The sequence below is a fragment of the Delphinus delphis genome, chromosome 6, assembly GCF_949987515.2.
Source record: "Delphinus delphis chromosome 6, mDelDel1.2, whole genome shotgun sequence".
NCBI classification, from domain to species: domain Eukaryota; kingdom Metazoa; phylum Chordata; class Mammalia; order Artiodactyla; family Delphinidae; genus Delphinus; species Delphinus delphis.
Window position 1 is genome coordinate 8386428 of NC_082688.1, and position 23789 is coordinate 8410216.

At 42.6% G+C, this 23789-nt stretch overlaps 1 protein-coding gene and 1 non-coding gene across 2 annotated transcripts in view; one reads left to right on the top strand and one right to left on the bottom strand.

Annotated features, from left to right (window-relative positions):
* Positions 1 to 23789, bottom strand: part of GARNL3 (GTPase activating Rap/RanGAP domain like 3) — a 152493-nt gene that overhangs the window by 69445 nt on the left and 59259 nt on the right. The window contains exons 4-6 of the mRNA XM_060013298.1: positions 12248 to 12322; positions 2193 to 2292; positions 223 to 341 (exon numbers count right to left, since the gene is read on the bottom strand). Of these exons, the coding sequence (XP_059869281.1) occupies positions 223 to 341; positions 2193 to 2292; positions 12248 to 12322 (294 nt within the window). The remainder of the gene's footprint in view (positions 1 to 222; positions 342 to 2192; positions 2293 to 12247; positions 12323 to 23789) is intronic.
* LOC132427809 (U6 spliceosomal RNA) lies at positions 18229 to 18335 on the top strand. The gene has a single exon (XR_009520014.1). It is a non-coding gene; the product is annotated as a U6 spliceosomal RNA (small nuclear RNA).

Consider the following 23789-nt stretch of genomic DNA (forward strand, 5'->3'; position numbering starts at 1 on the left):
AGTCGTGTATTCCGAGAGGGCAGAGATTGAGGGGAATGAACATGTCTACTTAGTGGCTTATACAGGAAAAATTGCTCTTAAACTCAGAGTGTGAAGGTCTCCCCTGTGAATAGGATAATCCTCAGTAGCCAAACTCAAAAACCCTTGTAGAAAAAGGCTGACAATGACACTGATTAAACTCTGGAGTGGTGCTGAAACTCCAGGTGCGGGTCTGATACTCACTGTTTTCCTCCAAAGGATTGCACGGTATTGAGGGACACGCTGATTGTTTTGGTCAGAGAGGGTCACCGACAGGAAGAAGGGGCTCTTCTCCGCATCATTTCCAATGTAGTTCTGATGGACTGGAAAAGAGGCAGGTTCAGAACAGTGAAGATGCAGCCGGCTCCTCCAGGCACTGGGAGCAGTGTGCACGGCAGGTGGCAGCCAGCCCTTCCCACAGGATCAGGGAACAGTAATCTCCAGCCCAGCTCAGGACAGAATCTGGTGACTCTATCCTAATCATGCTCTCCTGTTCCCCTTGCCAGGGATGGGCTCAGGAATGAACATGTGACCCAATTCTGGCAAATGAGACAGGAGGAAAAGTGTGTCAAGGGGTTTCTGGAAGGGCCTCCTCACTCCTGAAGATGGCCTTCTTTTCCCCTGGACACGGTGGTGTCTAGAAGTGATGCCTGGAATTGCTGCAACCATCTTGTGACCCTGAGGAAGGCCAGCATGGATGACATCACCAAGCCTCTGACTCCACCAACCCCAGAGCTTGCCCTACCTCTGGGTCTCTTGTTGTCTCCCTTATTGTTTAAGCCCGTTGAGGCAGCTGAAGGCATCCAAACTGACGGCACCACTTTTCTCTGAAGTCATAAGTACTCCAGGCACTATGCTTTCAAGCATTTGGGAAGATAGCAACTTTCCCCCAATTTTTTTTTTTTTTGTGGTACGCGGGCCTCTCACTGTTGTGGCCTCTCCCGTTGCGGAGCACAGGCTCTGGACGCGCAGGCTCAGCGGCCATGGCTCACGGGCCCAGCCGCTCCGCGGCATGTGGGATCTTCCCGGACCAGGGCACGAACCCGTGTTCCCTGCATCAGCAGGCAGACTCTCAACCACTGCGCCACCAGGGAAGCCCCCCAATTTCTTTCTTTATAAAGAGATATGTCTTGCCAAATAAGTGAACTTCTTGGAATAATACAGTATCCGATATTTAAAAAGACATCATTTGGGTCTGCTCACTCTCATTTTATAGCTCAAGTATCACATCTTCTACAAATAAATAAATGCATTAGCCTGATAAGCAATTTATCTAACCCATTTCTAATCCTGCCATAGTGATTATATTTCCATTCCCATTGCCTTCTGTCGCTAACCACGCTCCTGTTTCCCACCTTTCCATATATGTTCACACGAGCCCTTCACTTCAAATGTACATCACTATTCATGACAGAGCTCTTGGTATGTGCCAGGCGCCAGGCTTAATGTGCCTCACTGACACTTCTGTTCAAACCTCCTAGGTATGTACTAGTAATACCCCCACTTTACAGATAAGGAATTAAGACTCAGAGAAGTGGGAGGAACTAGTGTTAAGGTCCTATGTTGATAACGGCAGAACCAGGATTCAAACAGTCTATAGTCTCCACGAGGGCAGGGATCACAGCTGCCTTTGCAAGAGCACATTGCCTGGTACATGGTAGGTGATAAACAAATCCTGGTCACCAGAGCCTACAGCGTAATGCCTCTCTGTTCTGCATTGGCCCTGGAGCTCAGGGAATCGTTTCTCCCCCTCACTGCCTTGAACTAAGTGTTCAAGGCCCACTATAGACCGGGTACATGCCTTGTTAAGTCTAAAATTGTTTTGTGCCCTGCAAATTCTTCTCATCTTGCAAATCACTCATTCATACTATCTAATCCTCTTTCACTCCCCAGGGACAAAAACAACTAGCAAAAACTAACTAAATAAAAAATTTTAAGATAAAAATATAAAATAAAATATAAACAACAAATTTAAAACGGAGGAAAACCTACTAGGGCTGAATCTTCAAAGCTTACAAATCTACAAAGTTTACAACTGACCTTGAAATGAAATGCCCTGACCTCAGTGTCCCTAAACTGATAAGTTTCACACATATAGGGTACCAGAAATTATACCAACACTAATTTTCATTCTGAATATCCTTTCTTCCCAACCACTGTAATGACATAATTACCTTGTCCTAAAAAATACTTGAAATACCATCTGGTGTGGTATTCTGGGTTCTCTAAGTGCACGTCTGTCCTTCGCCAAGTGCCTGGCAGAGCAGTTGCATTCTGTAATGGAACAAAGTTATGCCATTAAGAGGCTTATTTAGAAAGTAAACAAGGTAGCAATGAACCGGATGCCAAAGAACCAGAAAAGTCACTGTTAAAAGTGTACAAACAGGGCTGTAACCACATGTTCTCATTAGAAAAGACACCTGTCTAAATCCACATCATAGAAACATGCTGAAGGTCCTTGGGGTGTAGGAAGAAGCACCAGGTGAACCAGTAAGTTAAGCGATTTCTAACTTGAGTGTAACTTGAGTTTAAAGTTTTTCTCCGTTCTGGGCTGAAGTTTCCACAACATTTGGGAGTTGGTGCCCGCAGAGGCACGCCCTTCTGTTTGTTACCCTGTAACAGGCACATTTCACCTGAAACACATCTCGGCAGCATCTTATTTGAATTCATATTCTTTGTAGAATTTTAAAAATTTACTGTAACTCAATTAATGTGGAAAACATGGATAAACATAACGAATAATCCGAATCCTCTATCCAAAGATATAATCATTATTAATGATTTGATATGGTTTCCTCAAATTTTCCCCCTACATGTACACATGTACTTTTCTTACCAAAATGGAATCTTACTGAATATACAGTTGGAAACTCCATTGACATCTACATTGTGCCCTGTGTGTAAGACAGACTGCTGGAACATTCTTTTCTCATTCTGACATGGCGCTAGTGATTTACTGGATGCCTGTGGTCAGTTTCTGTATCATGTTGAAGAAGTTCCCTTCAATTCCAAGTTTATAAAGCAGTTTTCTCAGAAATGAATATTGAATTTTACTGAAAGCTTTTTTTTTTTGGCAACTATTTAGCGAATAGGTTAAATGGTGAAAATCATAGTCATGTAATAAATTATACCATTGGCTCTTCTTACACTGAGTGGTTCTTAGATTTCTGGAAGACACCCTTATAGGTATTCTGTGGATATACTGTATTGCTGGCTTTAAAAAAATGACTTATGTATCATATTTGTTGGTGAGATGAATCTGTAGGTTTCTTTTCAGTATATATTTCTGTCATGCTTTCAGGGTTATATTACTTTATAAAGTGAATTAAGATGCTTTCTGTCTTTCTCATTGCTCTGGAAATAATGATGTTCACGGAAAGAGCTCTAAGTGCCAAGTATTAGGCCGCACACTCTACATGAATTATCTCTGTGGTATCTCCACCAACTCATGAGACAGAGTCGATTTTATCCCCTTACTTTCAGATGAGGAAATTGATGCTTAGATAATTTAAGTATGTTGCCTAAGGTTGCAGAAATATAAGCAGTGGAGCTAAAACAAATCAGTTCCAATGTCAGAGTGTTTTTTTTTCTTTTTTAAAATCTTAACCTTACATCATCTTCTGAGTCTTTTATTTAATGTTATGCCTTTTTAATCTATCAAGGGGTAAAAAGTAGGTTAAAATTCTTAGTATTATTGTGGCTTTATTGAATTTTCTTGACTTTAAAAAAATCAGCGAGATATATATATATATATATCCCTATGCACCCACACCCATTTATCTAAATTTTTATTTGGCAGTGATTTTAAACTTACATAAAAGTTGCAAGAATAAGAGGAGTGCAAAAAGCATCTGTATGCCCTTTACCAGATTCACCTACTGCTAACATTTTATCCCATTATTCACTTGTTCACTATTCTCTATCCCTCTACACACACACACACACACACACACACACACACTTTCTCCCGAATCATTTAAGACTACATTGCATAAATAATAGCCCTTTATTCCTAAATACTTCAATGTGTATTTCCCAAGAATAAGTATCTTCTTACATAACCACCATAAATCCTAACTATTTTAAGTATGGCCTACTTTATAGAGGATTTCAAAGATACAGAAACTTCCTATAGCATTTTAAGGTGACAGTTACACAGGAACACAGTATTTACTTGACATCAACAAGAATGTTAGGAGGAAATATTCTGATGAGCACATTTTCCAGACAATCAAAGTTTAACATTGCAAACACCCATACTAATTTTATCCCTTTTAGATAATCATTTGCTCAAAGGTATTATGCAGTAATGAACTCAAATTCTTCTATGCTGCAGATGTGCCTGAACATGCCCACAGGGTTGAATGAGTCTTGAGACTGAGAAATCCTGAATCATTTCTGCATCAAATTCCAAAGCCCACAAAAGCTCCTTGTCGCTTTCCTTGTTTTGTTTTGTTTAACCACATTTATACTTGTGGGATGTGAAGGATGAAGACTGTATATGGCCAGGATATTGTGAAGAGAATTTAATCAAAATCCATGTATAACACCCCCATTTTATCTGAATGTTCTCTAATATTTGACTTTAAGCAGGGAGTCCACACAACACAAGCACTCAGACTACAAACGAGATCCATAGTTTTATATAATGCTTGTGATTTTTCAGAGTCTCTTCCAGAGTGAGTTTAATTAACGAATGAATGCTTTTCAACTGACTTTCCTTCACTTTCTAGGTGAAATTGCTGAAAGAACACTGACAATAAAGAAGATGGATTCAAAAAAAAAAACTAAAAAATTTTGAATTGCAAATATAAATATAAGCTGGTTGAAAAAAGTTAAATCATACAAAAATTAAAATGCTTTTCCCCCCCCAACCCCCATGTCCTAATCTACTTCCTTGCCATATAATAACCATGTTACCAGATTGGTTTGGATAGTCCCAGGTCTTTTTATGCATTTACAAAAATGTGTCTATACATATGTATACACATTCACATACATATACATATATTTATGTATATATATGTATATATACATATGTATACATATATGTATATATGTGTATACATATGTATACATGTATATGTATATATGTATATATACACACATAATCTGTTTTCATAAATGGGATAGTTTTATAGGTATTACACTGAAACTTATTTTTTCACTAAAAAAAGAAATCTTAGAAATATTTCTATTAGTACTTACAGATCTACCTTGTTCCTTTTAACAACTACATAGTTTTTTAAAAAAATTAAACACTTCAGTTGAGTATAGATGTGTAAAATATGTAAACATAAAAGGGTAGAAAGTTAAGGTCCTCTAACTTCTTTCCTGACCTCCCATTTCCACTCCAGAAGCAATTACTATTAAATTCTTAGGTAACCTTTTGGAAATTTTCTTGAATATTGACAAGCAAGTTTATCTTTTTTGTTGTTTTTAAGGAAATGGGATGATATCATGCGAGTCATTCCGGAACTTGCTTTTATGTCTAGCACTGTATGGTAAACGTTTTTCTATGGTATTACATTTACCTGTACCTCATTCTTCCTAACAGCTACTAAGCATTCCAGTGTCTAAATCATAATTTTCAAAATCATTCCTCTACTGATGGAAACTGATGTTGTTTCCAAGTGTTTGTATTTTTTTATTTTAAAATAACGCTACAATACACATCCCAGCAGTAGAACTGCTGGCCAAATGGTATACACATTTTTAATGACTGCTAATTGCCTTCCCCAAACTCATTTACATGTCCCCCAACCGTGTGTAAGAGAATCCTCCCCATGCTAAGGAAGAGATCTATAAAAAGCTGAAAGATCGTCCCCTCTGCTCCGCCATATACTAATTATACATACAAGTAAGCTGTAAGGGAGGTTTCCAGGGATCTACCCGAGGGTCACAGTCATTTTAATTAATAATCTGAATGAGCACACAGATGGCAGGATAAGCACATCTGAAGGTAATATAAAGATTCTCACTGGGTTAGCTAATAGGACAGGTGACAGAATCAAGATGTCAAAAAACCTCTTGACAATTAGCAATTACAGGACACTCTAACGAGATTAAATTCAGTGTGGACACTGCAGAATCCTACATTTAGGTACAAATACAAATTGTACAAGTAAAGGGTGGAGAAGGCCAGGTGCTACAAAGTAGGAATTCTCTCTCTTTTTTACCCAGTAGGAGATCGAGGCTCCGTGACATTGAGTCATAAACTGGTAAGTGGTAGGGCTGAGGTCTGAACCCAGGTTTGCTTGACTCCAAAACTGTCTCCACTATACCATGATGTTGCCTCACAGCTGAATAACAGCATATGTGAAAAAGACTGGAGTCGGGGGTAGCACATCGTGTGTTCGTAATGAGTCCTCGGGCTTCATGAAAAGAGGAGCGTGTGCACAGCAAGGAAGGGGATGAGCCGGCCTCACTCTGTGGCCGTGAGGCGCACCTGGAGCCAGATGTTCACTTCCGAGCACTTCCACCTAAAAGGTCCATTAACCGCCTCACATGTGTCTAAGGAGCAGCAGGGAGTGTGATGATCAGTGGAACTGAGTCCATGTCTTAGGAGAAAAACAGCAGATGTCTTGGAATGCTTAAAGGCCTACCATGCTGAAGAAGGCTCAGCCTTACGCTATGGGCTCCAGAAACCATAAATAGAAACTCTGAGTGGAAAATATAGACAGATGAGTTCTGTTCAATAAAAAGAACTTTCTAGCAATGAGAGATGCCGAAAAATGGAAGTAACTTTAGGGCTGTGGTATAATGGGAAATTTATATTTCAGCTTTGTCTCTGGCTCCTGGCACAGAACTCCTAAAACCCCTGGCATTTCCTGAGACATAAGGGTGACAGGAGCATCTTTTGCTCCAATGAGGCAACTCTTGGTGGGCCCCTAGCTAGCTTCAGGATGGGGCCGGTAGCTAGAAAGACCAAGCTTGATTACAAGCTTGGCACTTTCAACCCCACCCTGCAACCTTACCCATGTGAGCTTCTGGGTTGGTGACTATATCAAGGTGCTGGGAGGGTGGTGCACCCAAAGAGGGCAGGGGAGCTCTGTGCCCCCATCCCCCATCCCTTGCCCTCTGCACCTCTTCCATTTGGCTGTTCCCAAGTTGTATCCTTTGTAATAAATGGGTATGGTAAGTAAAGTGCTTTCCAGAGTTCTGTGAGTCATTTCAGTGAATTACTGAACCCGAGGAGGGGGGTTATGGGAACCCCTAACTTTGTAGCCCAGTTAGACAGATGTGTGGGTACCCTGGGGACCTGACACTTGCCACCGGTGTCTGAAGTGAGGGTAGCGTGTGGAACTGAGCCTGAAACCAGTGGAGTCTGACGCTACCTCCAGGTGGTTACAGTCAGGATTGAACGGAATTGTAGGGGACTTAGTTGGTGATGGAATTGGTTGGTGTCCCGAGGAAAAAACCTATCAAGGGGGGAGCAAGTTTCCCTTCACTGGAAATATATTCAGGCAGGGACAGAGGAGCTAACTGTTGGCAAAGTTGTTGCAGGGGTTCATGCCTTGGGTGGAGGACGGGCCTAGATGAACTCTGCGGCAGGAAGGTGTGGTCCATGGATGGAGGATGGGCCTAGATGAACTCTACGGCAGGAAGGTGTGGTCCACAGATGGGTGCTGATCTGCCAACAGTCTGTGATGAAGTAGACAGCAGTGGAGAGCAAGTCTTAGGGGATTAGCTTCCCTAAACAGAACCCAGACCAATCCAGATGTTACTGATTTTGGTAGTGAGTTGTATGAGGGGGTGCTGCAAACTGGTCATACGTAGTAGGACCACAGAGAGTTCTGCAACAGATTGGAAATAAAAAAGCAAGCCCTTCACCACACACAGGCTGAGAAGCACTGCTCGGAGCCTGGGCCTCACCGTGACGTCCTTATGACACGCCCCCTGTGTGTTTTCTCCACAGGAGTTACCAAAATTTGCAATCATCCTATGTATCTGTGTTATTTATTGACCACTCTCCTGCCCGTCTGTGAGCCCACGGGGGCAGGGACCTTAGCAGTCAGCAGTCTTATTCATTCCCGCATCACCAGCGCTCAGCCTGTCTGGCACCGAGAAGTGATCCTGAGTGTGGGTTGAATGAATGACTTGATGTATTATAGGAACAGCACTCCTGATATAACTTATGTTTTTGGTAATGGTGAGCTAGGCTATTCGACCAAACCTCCCACTGAAGAAACTAAAAGCATTAGACAAATATTAAAGTCATCTCCTTAAAAGCACTGGAGAGCTTACAAGATAGTAAGGAATTACCAGTCAAAACAAAGGCAAGTGGGAATCCGGAGAGGTAAGTGGAGCATGGAAATTCTCTTTAGCTTGAAGATATCTATCGATCCTGGCAAAATTACTCTTGGGTTTTGGTGACCTCAAGAGGCAAGAGGGCAAAGAATCAAACCCCCAGGATCCAGTGAAGTAGGTAGGTCTATAGGAGACTCACCCCACATTAAGCTGGGACCCCAAAGGGTTACACATTCAAGAAAAGAGTGAACAGGAAGAAACCACCTCTACCCCAAAGGCTCCAAGGAAGCCTGCCACAGTGCTGAGTGGAGAAGTGGCTCTGAGGTGCTGTGACCACAAGCCAGCCTCATGTAAAGCTGCAGCTCCAGCCTGTATCTTGGCTTAAAGGGTTTAAAAAGCTTCAAGCTGGAACTTTAGTTTAAAGGTGTCTGGCAAAAGCAAATGCAAACCCTCTGATTCTGACACCAATTCTAATATGTGGTTTCCCCCCACACCACCAAGCAATTCTCTGACACCAGCTGGGTGTCCTGTTATTCAACTCAATCCTGACACTGGAGACAGTGTCGGATGCCACAGGTTAAGGGCTCAGTCCTACAAGACTGCTTCTGACGTCTGCAACTTCCGCGGCGAACTGCAATTCCTGGTGATTACCTGTGCTTCTGATCAACTGGCTATAGATTGAAGGTTCCCATGACCCTCTCCTTGGGTTTGATTAATTTGGTAGAGCATAGACCTCAGAGAAACACTTCACTACTTATATTACTAGTTTATTATAAAAGGATATAACTCAGGAACAGCCAGATGGAAGAGATGCATGGGGCAAGGTACGTGGACATGGGAGGGGGTGTGGAGCGCCCATGCTCTCCGAGCTGGCCGCTCTTCTGGAATCTCCAGGTGTTCACCCATCTGTAAGCTCTCTAAACGCTGCCCTCTCAAGTTCTTATGGAGGCTGCATCCCATAGGCACGACTGATTAAATCATTGGCCTTTGGGGATTGAACTCATTCTCCAGCCCCTCTCCCCTCCCAGGAGGCTGGGGCTGGACTGAAGCGCTAACCCTCTAATCACATGGTTGGTTCCTCTGGTGACCAGCCCCCATCCTTAGGAAACATAGGGGCTTTCCAGAAGTCACTCATTAACATAACAAAAGACACCATGATCACTCTCATTACTTAGAAAATTCCAAGGGTTTTAGGAGCTCTGTGCCAGGAAGAGGTACGAAGACCAAATATGTATTTCTTATTATAAATCACAGGATCACACTCTGTACCAAAAGGCAACGCATCCTAAGCCTTATGTTATTCCTAAAACAGTCATCTTCAAGAACAACAAACAGCACACAATCAGGCAGCCAAGCACACAGAGGAGCAGAGTACACCATGAGAATATGCAGGAGAAAAATCTAACAGACAGAGGGCCACAAAAACCCTCACATATTGGAATTATCAGTCACAGATAATAAAACCATTATACTGGCTATGTTTAAAGAAATAAAAGACAAATTTGACATTATCCGAAGGGAAGAGTAAACTCTAAAAAGTGACCAAGCAACCCTGGGTTAGGCAATGGTTTCTTAGATACGCTAGGAGAAGCACAAGCAACAGAAGACAAGATAGATGAACTAGATGTTAGCAAATTAAGAAACTTTTTTGCTTCAAGGGACACAATCAAGAAAGTGAGAACACAACCTAGGGAATGGGAGAAAATTTTGGCAAATTATGTATCTGATAAGGGTCTAGTATCCATACTGTATCAATGCAACGATAAAAGGAAAAATAACTCAGTAGTGAAACTGCTTTGCAATTTGTTCATGGGTTTGAAAAACTTCAAGCAGCGTGTTGAGCCGTCTAATGCACTAACTGCTTTAACAAACTCAGAGCAAGCCAGGTTTTTTTCCTCTGAGTCTCACGTTCCTCCACCGTCTTATACCAGGCTGGGCGCTGGCACTGGCCAGAGCTTTTAACTGAAGACCATGGATATAAAACCCAGCCAAGGTGTTCCAATGGAGCACTCATGCTCGGTGGCTTTGGTGGAAACAAAATTTAAAACAGTATTTGAGCCCACAGAAGCAATCTGAGACAGGACTGTGTTTTGAATGCAACAGACCACAAGGATTTGCTAAATCAGTAACTCCGCCAAATGGTTCTAAAGGCGTTAAGTGAACTGCCCATGGCCACACTGTTGGTGAGTTGTGGGGCCATGATTTGAACCCCAGCAGCCTGACTCTGGAGCCACTGTTGCCCATGATCCTCCACAGGTGATTTCTAGTCCCTGACCTTGTCCTCTGGCATGTGGCATGGCCAGGTGACAGGGCCAGGCAGGAGTGTTTGATAACCAAAGTGTGTGGTGATCCTAGGACTGCATGAAGGCTCCATTTATGTTTTTCTGGGGAGCTGTGGATTTCCTCTAGACACTGGTCTTGGCAGGGGCCAGAGTTGTGCTTATGTGGGGTGGGGAAAGCCAGTACAGTTTGTTCATTTCGGGCTGGGCTGAAGTTCTGTAAAATTTTGGTAGCAGAAAGATGTGTTGAGGTACAGCAACCTCTGGTATCTTCGGTACTTAGGTGCTCAAAGTAGATACTCGGCCTGGCGGCTGCTAGCTTTCTGAGCACTGGAGAATGAGGACTCGATGCTTCTGCTCCTGACTTAGCTCCTGGGACACCCTTGGCTGCCTGAGTCTGTGAGGATAAGCCTGTCTTGTCTCAGGAGCAGGACCATTTGGGGAGGGCTGTTTCCAAGCTTCAGAAGCCAATTTCCCTGGGAGTTCTTTCTTCTATGAAGGTCAGTTGACATCATTCTGGATAAGACGTATGTGGGCACCTATTCAGGGGTCCAGCCCAAGGTGAGACTCTGCCCCCTTTGCCTCACAGCAATGGTGAGGGTACTACGTCTGGGTGAAGGGCTTTGCTAAGTTAAGGCAAAGGTGAAGATGAGCAACAACTTCCTGAATGCTGTGGCTTTCAAGTTAAATCCATAGCCCATCACCAAGAACGTGATTAAGGAAGTGGTCAGGAGGGCAAGGCTGGCCATACAGCACCACTTATGGGAACAACAACAACCATGATTACTATTACAGCTCTCGCTCACTGAACTCTCACTATACACTGGGCAGAGCGCTAATAGCTTTAAAAGCTTAGCTCACTGAATCCTCTCGATAATCCCAAGACCGTTTCCTCCTTACAGACGAAGAACCTGGGCTTCAGAAAGGCTGATTACTTGCCGAGGGTCGCACAGCTAGGAGGTGGGGGAGCTGGAACTTGAACCCAGGCTTGCCTGATGCCACAGCTGGGTGTGCTGAAGCACTGCAGTGGGCTGCCTCTCAGAGAAGCAGCAAAGAAGAAAAAACTGGGGGGGCTTAGATAGCACTCAGCAGTTCTGGGGGTAGACTCCAAGGGCTGGAGCGGGCAGCGGAAGTTTTAACAAAGAAAGGCCAGCAAGGCGAGTCCCTGTGGCCTATGGCGAGGATGACCAGCAGAGCCCAGAAAGAGGGCTTGGGCCCAAGCAGTGGCAGACAGGAATGGCCTCCTTTCTTGGTGTCTTCTCTGAATAAAGACGACATTTTATAATCAAAGTAATTTTTTGCATCTCTCTCCTGGACCCTGACATTGCTCACATGGCAGTTCCAAGCCTACAAGCCTGGCAAAGGGTAAGAGCTAGGGTTCCAGGGGCCATTCACAAAGGGTGCTGTGGCTGTGAATCTGTCTTCGGTCCCGTTGCTGGCAGACCACCTTCACGTGTCTACCTGGCTTTATTACAGATCTTTCAAAGGGTGCGCGTCACTCTATCAACAGCACCTTCCATACAGAGAACGACGGCACTTTCCCTTCCTGCTCGCTTCAAGCAAAACTCTGAAGAGCCCTTCTGACCCCTTCCTGGGCTCCACTTAGGCAGGTCTTCTGTGGCAAAGAGGGGCACAAGCTGCTCACGGCTGTATCACAGGCACCGTGATTGTGGGCTTGGTGCTGATACAGACTTCCTTACCTCATCTGAAGAGCCGTTTTCCACTCTGAACCTTCCAGCCCTTTGGATGGCTCCATCGGCATCACTAGAGATAAGCTGGGGGACAAAAGAGCACTCAGTTAGGAAGCTGGGTCACCATTTGCAACGCCCCTTCCATCTGTCCGTATCTGCCTATGAGTAAGTCAAATCCAGTGAGAGCTGGAGGGCCCAGCCTAGAGCTCACAGTCTTGGAAGCTCTATCAGCCACGCCCTCGTACAGGTGGGCCCTACAGTCTTTAGGAAGCTGAAGGGTGAGGAACACCTAACCCATAAGAGTGGAAAACAAGAGCCTCAAATCTAAATGTGAACATATTCCAATAGTGAAGCATTGAGGTGATGCTCCCTACAAGCTTAACCCACGTCACACGCGGACAAGCGTAGCTCACAGATGGCAACACCGAAAGCCAAGTCTCAAGTTCAGCTGCCTTCACAGGAAAGCCTAAAACACAATTAATGGCTGGCAAAAACTCAAGCCTCTACTAACATCACAGAAAGCTCCTGTACTTCGTTCAGTTTCAAACAGTTTCCAAAAGGCCAATTAGTCCCTTCCAAGGCTGCCTGACTGCATTTTAGCTCCAGCAATGCAATGCTTGCAAATAGGCAGTCTCCATTCAAGGAGCTCGGTGCTAAAAAGAGATGAGTTAAAAAGAAATCAGTGCTGGTGCATCAGTCCTAAAATCACCGACTCAAGGTTTAACTTACTTTCTCCTAAATCTTCTAGATTTCTCAGTAGCAACTTAGGAAAATGACATGTCTTTTTTTAACCTTTTAAATCTGCCCACAAATTTGCAGCAAAGATCTGCCAACAATTTCCAGATCCCAGAAATCCCATTAGAACACACTTGCCCAGAGGGGCACTTCTCAAGTCTTACCCAGTAAAATGATACACAATTTCTTAAGAAAGATTATCTCGTATTTTTACTCGTATTTCAGAGATATGAAAGTGTGAAAATAAATGGAAAAATTTCAGGGAAAAACTCTACAACTTTTCCTAAGGAAAATTGTTTGAAAAAGATTGATAAACTTTTCCCATGATAAACACAAAAATAATTGTATCTAATATTTATCGAGAGCTGCTACATGCCATGTACTCCTCTGGCCTTAACATGTGTTATCTCATTTAATTCTCATAAAAACAACACAAAGTAGGTACTATCATTATTCTCATTTATGAGTGAGGAAACTGAGGCAGAGAAAGGTTAAAATAACTAGGTAAGGTTACATCTAAGTCAGTGGTGGGCCTGGGATGTGAACACAGGCAGTCAGATTCCGGAAGCCTGTTATCCTCATCTGACCACTACCCTACTTAACCCTCCTCCATGGAGTGTCCATGATAAGGTTCTAACTTATATGTATACCTAACCTATATCCTGCAAAATAATTTCTAAAAACAATTACGAAGAAGATTTTTATGTATATATTTAGCTTTTATATCATCAGATCATTACACTGTTGATAGACTGAAGATGGGCAATAGAGGCTACATAGCAAAGAATTTAATTTGCCCAAAGAGAGGTCTGACCTTTGCTCTCAGCTCCTGCTAGGTGATCTCTAAGCCCTGGGAATGTCCTGCATGAGTGTCTGTTTGCTTGGGGACTTTGAGCCACATGGCAGAGTATGGTGGGCGCTTTGGGTCACACGGTATCAGATCTACCTCTAGACACCAAGACTGAGAAGGGTTTCCCTGGTTGGCAGTACTCCGTGTGTACTGTCACACGTTGTTGCCAGGAGCCGCAATCAATTACTAATGTCTGCCATAGGCATAGAAAGAGAGAGGGTGACACACACATCCCTATATTAGAGGTTGGTAGATATAGTCCTCACTACAGCCAGTCTCATCCAGGACTCAAAGGCTTGGGAGAAGAGCTGACCATCATTCACTGATTCAGTCATTCATTCACATAACAAGTATAAATAGTGGTGGACTATATTCCAGACACTGCTAGGCACAGGCTATGATTCCCTTTTCCTTTGCTGAGATTAGAATAAGAAGTTTATCGCTTATCTTGATTGAAAGGATCAAGAAGAAGAAAGGAAGGACATGTTTAACGATTTGATGGTTAGAAAGAATTTAGCTCCCTCTGAACTATAATCACAAAATCCATGAAGACCCTGAACTCCTGCCTTAGTCTAACATGTTTAACTCTATCACCGTCACCATCGCCACCACCACCATCTCCATCAGGTCACTGTCATCTCTCCCCTGGGTGACTGCAACCATCTCCTAACTGGCCTGTGCATCCACCCACCATCGCTTCTCTCCAAACCACTCTTCACATCAAAGCGCACGGGATTTTGGCAACTGCGAATCTGATGGTCCCATGATCCCATCTCTATCCTGGCATCCCCCTCCTTCCCACCAGAGGACGTGCACGCACGGGACCCCCTCACCTGGAAGGTCTTCCTCTCCCCGCTTCCCCTCGTGAACTCCTTATCATTCAATTTCACCACAGCCGCCATTGCTCAGACACCTTCCTTGACCTCACTGCCTGGGAAAAGCTCCCACTGCAAGTCTCAGAGAGGGCCTCAGGGTCCTGATTGCCATTCCTTTGTGCCATCACCTGATTGATGCCCGTCTCTCCTCACGCACCCCCTCCACTCTCACTGAGAAGCTCCAGGAAGACGACGGTTTTCTCACCACTGCATCCCCAGAGCTATGCTCACTGCCTGACATAGTATTGATACTCACTAAATATTTATTACACAAGAAATCCATGAACAGATGAATGCCAAATCCCTGTGGAAATGACCAAAGGGATATAAGACTGGGGGAAAGATCTACTCTAGCCCCAGAAACCAAGAAGGTTCATTACTCACCCAAGAAATTTCAAAGAGATTCTACCAGGTCTATGACGAAAGAAAGACCAAGGTGAAGGACAGACCAAATCACTTGAATCACCACTTGCAAGGGAAAGGCAGCCTGAGTAGTAACTTAGTCTGAGCATGCTGAGCTCATGCTGGCAGGGCCTGTCTGAGGTGGGGGGCGGTATTCGGGCAGTAGGTGGGAAGGAGACCTACCAGTCACACTGGGGAAGTGACTCTCGCTGGCAAGTGGAATGGCAGCCCCAGAGCTCCCCTGCCCCGCACCCCCCCCAACCCCCAGCTGGCTCGAGCAGCTGGCTAAATAAACCAGAGGGTGCCGTGGAGGCTGGCGCTGATGAGGACTGGTACACCACCTGATGTGAAAGGGGACAGTGCTCCAGCGAATGAGGGGCTGAAAAAAATAACACTCCAGGAAAAAAATATCCTTTTAACACAGCAGAGAAGCTGTTTCTATCAGTAGTTTTCTTTCTATTATTCCTCATAAGCCTTTGATCTGGCTAATTAAAACTATTAAAAATATATAAACTCTTCCCTTTGTTGGAAGGAGATTTGACTCAGGAATGACACAATGTCTACTAGAACCCATCTAAATGTCCAGTACTGCACAACCAAGAAGCCCTCTCCTTTGACTCTTTCCACGTGGTACAGAGTTCTGGTTGCCGCCAAAATCCGTCCTCACCATCTTCCACGGTAATGGAATTGTAGCCGGACACATGGCTAGACCACAGTTCCCTCAAGGTGGCCATTTGACTTCATCTCCCCACTTGCAGATGGGTCAAAGTCCCAGTGGCATGTAGGGATCCCAGCCCTTTAGAGAGGGGAGGTGCCCCCGCACGTGCTCTTTCCCTCCACTGGTTAAACCTCAATGACCAGAGAGACCTCGAAGTCTATATTGAAGACAGTGGGTTCATCCCAAGCCTGAATGTGTGGGGCACAGCCACCCAACAACTTAAAATGCTTGGCTCAATGTGACAGAGAAATACACTCGTTTTTAACTGCATTTTGATGTTCTAAGCCAACTATATACCCTATAACATACCCTACAAGGAAGAACAAAGAAAAAATCATTAAACCTATGACAAGTCCATAATTTAAAATGTGGAAACTGACTTGAGGTATATGAGCAAATGTTCTAGGAAATATAATTTACTACAAAAAGCACAAGGAAATTTTAGGCCATCATTAATTGTAATAATTTGGGAGGATACTTGATCTATGAATATGGAACAATCTGTGATCAGCTTTCTGATGTAAAAGCATGGTTTCTGAATTCTGAAATGTAGACCACATTTCACAGTGATCATAGTGAATTCAAAATTAGCCAGTGAGAAGAAAATACCCCCAAGAGAGTAGATTAGAATATCAGTTTGAGATAAATAGAGGGAAATGATTATCAAAAACACAGAGAACATGCCTGAGAAAAATGCAAGGAATAATGGACTGGGGTGTTAAGATGGTCTTTGGGCAGAGAACCCAAGGCCAACCAAATCATTCCGTAGACCAACTACCCGCTGATAAGGTCCCCTACTAATGAGCTAGACCACAACTAGAGAATGCCTTTATTTACTGCAGACCAGCCCGAAAGGTTTAGAAACAAAGTAGAGAGCAAGGCAATCTGAGATCTCACCCCTCCAAAGCCAGCAGAGAGGAGGGAGTCAGGCAGTCTCCTCACACAGGAGTATACCTGGCCCTTTGTTATTCTTCAGGAGAAATGTCCAAAAAGGACATTCCCACATGTGCTCTGACCTTTGCAAGTGCTCTGCCTACCCAGGAGTTCAGTGATCAGTAAGATATTTTTTATCTGATCAGTCCAGATCTGTACTCCTAAAGGATGGAGTGAGGGAGAGGGGTAGAATGAGGAAGTGGATAATGGGGAGTCTGGAACACCTCCTAGAGGTCACTGGAGAGAACAGCCCAGATAATTACAATAAATATCAATGGGCTACACTCCTCTATTAAAGGAAGAAAGACTCAAGGATTGGAAATACAAATGAAATCTAACTAGCTGCAAGAGATAATAAAATAAAACAATACAATAAATACAATAAGATAATCCTGAAAAAGAAAGGCCAAGTAAAAAATATTCATGGTAAGTTGGGGAGAAAATGGTGAGGGAATAATAAAATCAGATGTAGAACTTAGGGAAAAAATATCATTAAAAAAGTTACAGGGGCTTCCCTGGTGGCGCAGTGGTTGAGAGTCCGCCTGCCGATGCAGGGGACACAGGTTCGTGCCCCGGTTCGGGAGGATCCCACATGCCGCGGAGCGGCTGGGGCCGTGAGCCATGGCCGCTGAGCCTGCGCGTCTGGAGCCTGTGCTCCGCAATGGGAGAGGCCACAGCAGTGAGGGGCCCGCGTACCGCAAAAAAAAAAAAAAAAAAAAAAGTTATGGTACATGGATAGATAGATCTACTCACTCCCAAAATATAATAATTATAGGCACTCATTATAAAACAAAACTCTTATAAATAGATGGAGTTTCTAAAATTATAATTATAATGGGGGATTTTAGTATATTTCTCTCTGATAGGTCAAGGCAAGAAATAGTAAGGAATTATAGAGGAATCAAATAATAAAATTAATAAGCATGATTTAATAGACATATACTGAATTTGTCAAGGTACAGAGAATACATACCTTTTAAGAAAATCTATTAAAGTTTAAAAAGCTGATCAAATATTGGATAAAAGCAAGCATGAATAAATTCTGCAAAACAGAAACTATACAGATGCTTTTTTTTAGTATAGTGCAACTGAATGAGAAATTAGTGTCAAAAGGACAAAAAAGTGGGAAATTTTAAAATATACATCTGCAAAAACTCTTGGGTCAAGTAGGAAAACTAAAATTGGACACTATCCAGACATCAACAAGAACAGTACCTATCAAAACAGATAATGCAATAGATGCTGTATTTACAGGAAAATTCATATCCTTAAATGATTTCGTCATTAAATAAGAAAGAATAAAAACAATGAACTAAAGCATTAACTGCTAGAAGGTACAAAAAGAACAATGAAATACACCCAAGGAAAGCAGGGGGGAGGAATCAATAAAAGATCAGAGCAGAAATTACAGATTTAGAAAGGCAGTAGAATTGACATCCAAGAGATGGCCAGCAAGTCTGATTCTAAAAAGCAAAGAGTGCTAGCTTTGGCAGCATGTATACTAAAATTAGAATGATTCAGAGAAGATTAGCGTGGCCCCTAAGCAAGGATGACATGCAAATTTGTGAAGCATTCCACATTTTTATAAATTGGGAGTTTGGGATTAACAGATACACACTACTACGTATAAAATAGGTAAACAACAAGGACTTACTGTATAGCACAGGGAACTATATTCAATATCTCGTAGTAACTTATAATGAAAAAGAATCTGAAAAATATATATATACCTGTATATACATAAATGTGTATATATACACATATATATAACTGAATCACTTTGCTGTACACCTGACACTAACACAATAACGTAAATCAACTATATTTCTATAAAATAAAGAAATAAATAAAAATCAAAGACAAACACAAATACACAAGAGTGATAATAAAGAAAATATAGTTGCTAAGAAGAAAAGAGATTTTTAAAAGTGTGAGAGAATACCATGTGAGACTATGCGACTATTACCAAAAACTTCAGTGAAACGGAAATTTTCTAGGAAAATATACATAATGAAGATTCTTTTAAGGAGAGGAAGAAACCTGAATACACCAATAACTGTAGAACTGGAGAGGTTGTCAGAACAACACCCCACAGAGACAGTCCTGGCTCAGAGGGTCTTCAAGGAGGGGAAGGGCCCCATTTCCACCTGCCAGCCACACCCTCACTCACCAGGAACACAGGGGAGAGTTTCCCTACAGAAGATACAAATAGCAGAATTCTTCTGAGTTTGTTTTGGTGCAGAAGTTCAGGGGAAGGGAATTAACATATATTTAACATCAGTAATGCTAAGAAAAAAGGACATGATTTTTACGTTATTTTATTTTGTCTAACGTTTCTAACCTGGTCATACACCAAAGGATCGGTACTGAGGAGGACTGCGCCCAAGAGAGAAAAGGGAAAAGCAAATCAAATCATCACTTGGTTAGGATCTGCCTGGTCCTGTGAGGAATTCCTTTAGAGTTCCTGCATTGGTCAATCCTGGAGCCACTAGCCCCATTTAAATCTAATTTTAAGTTAATTGAGATAAAATAAAAAACACTCAGTTCCTCTGTTGCGCTGTCTGTATTTTAAGTGTTCAGTAGCCACAGGTGATGGCTACACTGGACAGAGCAAATGACAAATTTCCACAGTCACGGAAAGTTCTATTGGACAGGACTGTCACATGCTGGACCTTGATGCAACTCTGTGTGACCAAGATCCATTAAGTTTCTCAGGCTGAAACACCTTCAGTTGGTTAAATACACTAAAAACGGTGGAAATTCATGTAATTTAATATCTGGAGCAGAGGCTTTCTAATTTCAGCCAAACTGTAACTGATTCATTTAACACTAAACAGTGTTCAATGTCTTAGATGTTTTATTTCTGGGAAAAAGTAATATCTAAGCAATAATATCCATCTGTATGATTTAACAAATTAATGTAAAAGAAAAAATTAAAAAAGGAAGAATAAAGTGTTATTCATTAACTACTGTAAATAAAAGTATTATTAGTTTAATATTAGAGGCAATTAGATGAGAATATTTCCTAAATTAATACAAATACATAAATTTTCAAAAACAAAAGCCTCTTTCCTCTCTACTGAATCGCTTTGTTTCTTTGGGCTGGTGTCTGTTTCCATACCTTAAGCAGCACTAGGATCCCTGCGATCTCTGCTTATCATGCACTGGGTACTTGGCATTCAGGTATATATAAGTCACAGAAACAGTATTTTAACTTAGGAAAAAAATCTTTTAAAATTTGTGTAAATTATATCTTTAAAAATAATATTTCAGATTTCCATCCCCTGCCCCTATCTCCTCTCTTTAAAATGAGTGGTTACAAGTGTGGGTTTTGGCACCCAACTGATCAGGTTCAAATCTCAGTTCCACACTTACTAGCTGTGTGACCTTGGGCAAATCACTTAATTTTTCCTCTCTAAATTTCATTTTCCCTATCTCTAAAATGAGGAAAATGATTGTAGCCACTTTTAGGCTTGTGGAGAGGATTCAGTAATATAAAACAAGGGCTTCCCTGGTGGCGCAGTGGTTGAGAGTCCGTCTGCCGATGCAGGGGACACGGGTTCGTGCCCCGGTCCGGGAAGATCCCACATGCCACGGAGCGGCTGGGCCCGTGAGCCATGGCCGCTGAGCCTGCGCGTCCGGAGCCTGTGCTCCACAACGGGAGAGGCCACAACAGTGAGAGGCCCACGTACCGCAAAAAAAAAAAAAAAGTGATAAAATAATATAAAACATGGAATGAGCCTAGAATAGTTTCTGGACATAGGAAGTGCTCAATCATGTTATAACAATATGTATTTTAATAATAATATGATAATGATTAATATAAAATGCCGTGACTATTGTTAGTATGATTAAACCATTTCAGTGCTGCATTTACGCTCTTGGAAGGTCTGTTTAAACATTTGTCACTCTTCCGATATTATTGAGAACTAATTTCTCAGGGTCTGTACTAACTGCTGGAATTAAAAAGACAAATGCAACATGATCCCTACCCTGGAGGAGCACAGATCCTACTGGGAGAGAGACACACACACATGTAAACAGATAAATCACACATAACCTGGTTAAATGCCACAGCACAGAAGTAAGGATGGGGCACTGGGGGCGGTCAGAGGCTGGAGGGACAACTCTGCCTTGGGGAGCAAAGGTTTTGTCGCTATAATGCAATTTATTCTGGAAGATGTACAGGACCTTTGAGAAATGATTTCCAACATAAGTAGACTTTTAAAACTACAAATACTGGTCAAGGAGACCATCTGCATACGCAAATCACAGACATGTAGACACCCTGACACACATCCATACCCCTGACTTAGAAAGTATGGCTCAGAAGAGAAGAAAGAAAGTTAAAATGTTTCCATCAAAAAAAGGTGGGGAGATACAGCCTGAACATGGGTGGAATAAGCCATCCCCTGACTGGCAAGTACTGCTCCCGGGCCCCTGGTTCACTTCTCCTGGTCAGTCTGGTTCACTTCCGCTGTCTGCAGCGAGAGGCAAGGGAGTGGAGACGGGGACCAGAGGAGATGTTTTCTTCCTCCCACTCTTCACCTCCATCCTCTTCTGCCTGTGCCATGGGGTGGAGAAAAGATTTGAGAGGTTGGGTAGCTGGAGTGCTGAGCGCCAGGGCACATGTCAGAGAACCTGAATTGGTTAGAAGATTCTCCAGCTAGGAAGATAATTGTTGGCTAAAGAACAACCAAGGCCTCGGATCTGGGCTCAGACTTATCATCCACATCTCTGGCCAACATCCTCAGCAAACTCAACGTCCATCACAATGATTTATCTGATGTCTTGAGCTCACGCCCTTCAGCTGTCTCAAATCTAATGACCTCACTTAACTCCATGGCTTTGTCATCCACTACTAAGACCCCAAACCTGCTCTCACCCGCACTGGTATAGATTTGTCATCACAGTACCTGACTTATAACCCACGCTGGCTCTTTCCGGTACACATTCTAGCTGGGAATCTGTGGTTAATCACACCAACCCTGCACTTACTAACACATAGACCTTCGTACTGCTGAGTTCTACTCAAGCCCACCAAGTCAAGTCCCAGTTTTCAATCACCTCCTACCAAGTAAACGCTCACGCTTCCCTTCTGTGTTCAAAGAGACATGTTTCCATATGACTAGGCCTACGCCAAGCTCATGCTTCTTGACCATGGCTAGATCTTCACTACCACTCCCCAGTTCTTTTATCCATTCCTTTTTCACTTCCCATTACATCTCCCATCTTGGCCCTGACTCGTCAATCACCAAATCGCCACTCCAGAAACACCTTTTCTTCCAAGCAATGACTTCTCCACCTATTCTACTGAGAAATCTGAGGCAAGTCAGGATGAGTACTGTCATCTAACCCTCCATCTCAAATGCTATCCATCTTGGTTTCTTCATTAAAATATCTGACTAGTCCCTGATACTCAAATTCCCAGTAAAATATTTGTGAAGATTCAGCACAAAAGATGACAATTCATGAGTCTGAAGACTGATTGTCCACCCAATGGCCAAAACATCAGGACATTTTCTACTTACTGTATGGCCAATGGAGAAAAGAAATGGGAAACATATTCGGTCACTGACTTTGTTGCCCAAAACAGAGCAAATCTGTGGTCATTACAGAAAGCTGGATGGCAGTTTATTTTCTTCTTCACCACCTCCTTTGGGCTAAGAAACACTGGGTCTATATGAAGAATAACAATAAAACATCGGGCATCATCCTTTTACTGCACAGGTACTGCATTTTAAGGTAGCCCCAGCCATTCCAGCACCTCTTCTTCTCTCCAAGAACACATTGGGCAAGATGTGGGGAGGGAGGGAGACAAAGTCCACGTTAGAAAATGCAGTCTTCATAAGCAACGTGCCATAGGTAGGGAGACAGACCGGAAGGGTCCTGGTAGCAGAGCACCCTGGGGAACATGGTTTTGTCAATATGCCAAGCTGCTGGGCGCACCAAAGTGTGGTTGGGATGGGGGGAGATATAACCTTCTTAATCTGAATCCTGTTCTTTAATCTACACAGATGGTATTTTCCCAAGCTTATGTAAAGAGCTAAGCAAACATTACTTTAATACTCCTCTTCCAACCAGACTGCTACCTGGAGCCCCCTAAGTCCTGGCTATATGTATAAATTCTAGAGCTACTCATTCAGAGCAGCAAAAAGCCAAGCACAGAGAACATCCTATCTCATTCCAGCAGAGCTTTACAAGATAAATGCCAGCTAGATTCTGGATATTGATCAGGGAGCTTTGCACAACCACTGGCCATCCAGATGTTTGGTTCAGAGAAGCTGCAGTACCCAAAAGGACAATGAGGGCTCAGGCCATTGTACATTCTGTCTGTTGAAAATACAAGGTCTGAATAGCTCTTTGTTTGTGTTTGAAGATTCTGTAAAAAGGAAAAAAAAATATCACCAACATGGGAGTTATGAAAAAAAAAAATGCTACATATGATCCTGAAAACTAAAAAAGGAAGCTCATCATTTTTTACTATGAAACCAAAATAAAAGTTTAGAAAAGCAGTTGTCCTCAATAAGACAGAAGACAATTTTTGCAACAAGCGTATAAAGCTTGTGGAAGCGGGCAAGATAAAAGAGGACAAAATATGCAAATGTAGGATTAAAATCCTCATTGGAGGAGGAAAGCAAAACATTTACTGTAGAAAACAGAGACAGTAGGATGTTTATCATTTGAGATGCCTTTCCAAAATGAAGAGGCACAAAACAAAATGAAAATAATGAGAAAGAAAAGACAGCTACAGAGGACAGAAAAAAGATCTTCCTTATCGTTTCAAGGGGAAAAAATGAGCAATAATCAAAGATCTATCTGAAGAAAATATTCACCCGTGACGTAAGACCTGGGTCCAAGATTTGCAAAGATGCAATATTTTGGGAAAACTTGGTGAGAAGAGAAAGACACAGAGAAACTATGGGAAACATTTTTAAAATAAAAGAATAAAGATGAAGGTTTGAGAAAGATCCAGGCAGGAAAGGTTTCCGAAAAAGAAAATAAACTAAACTGTCTCAGGTTTCTTTCTGAACACTA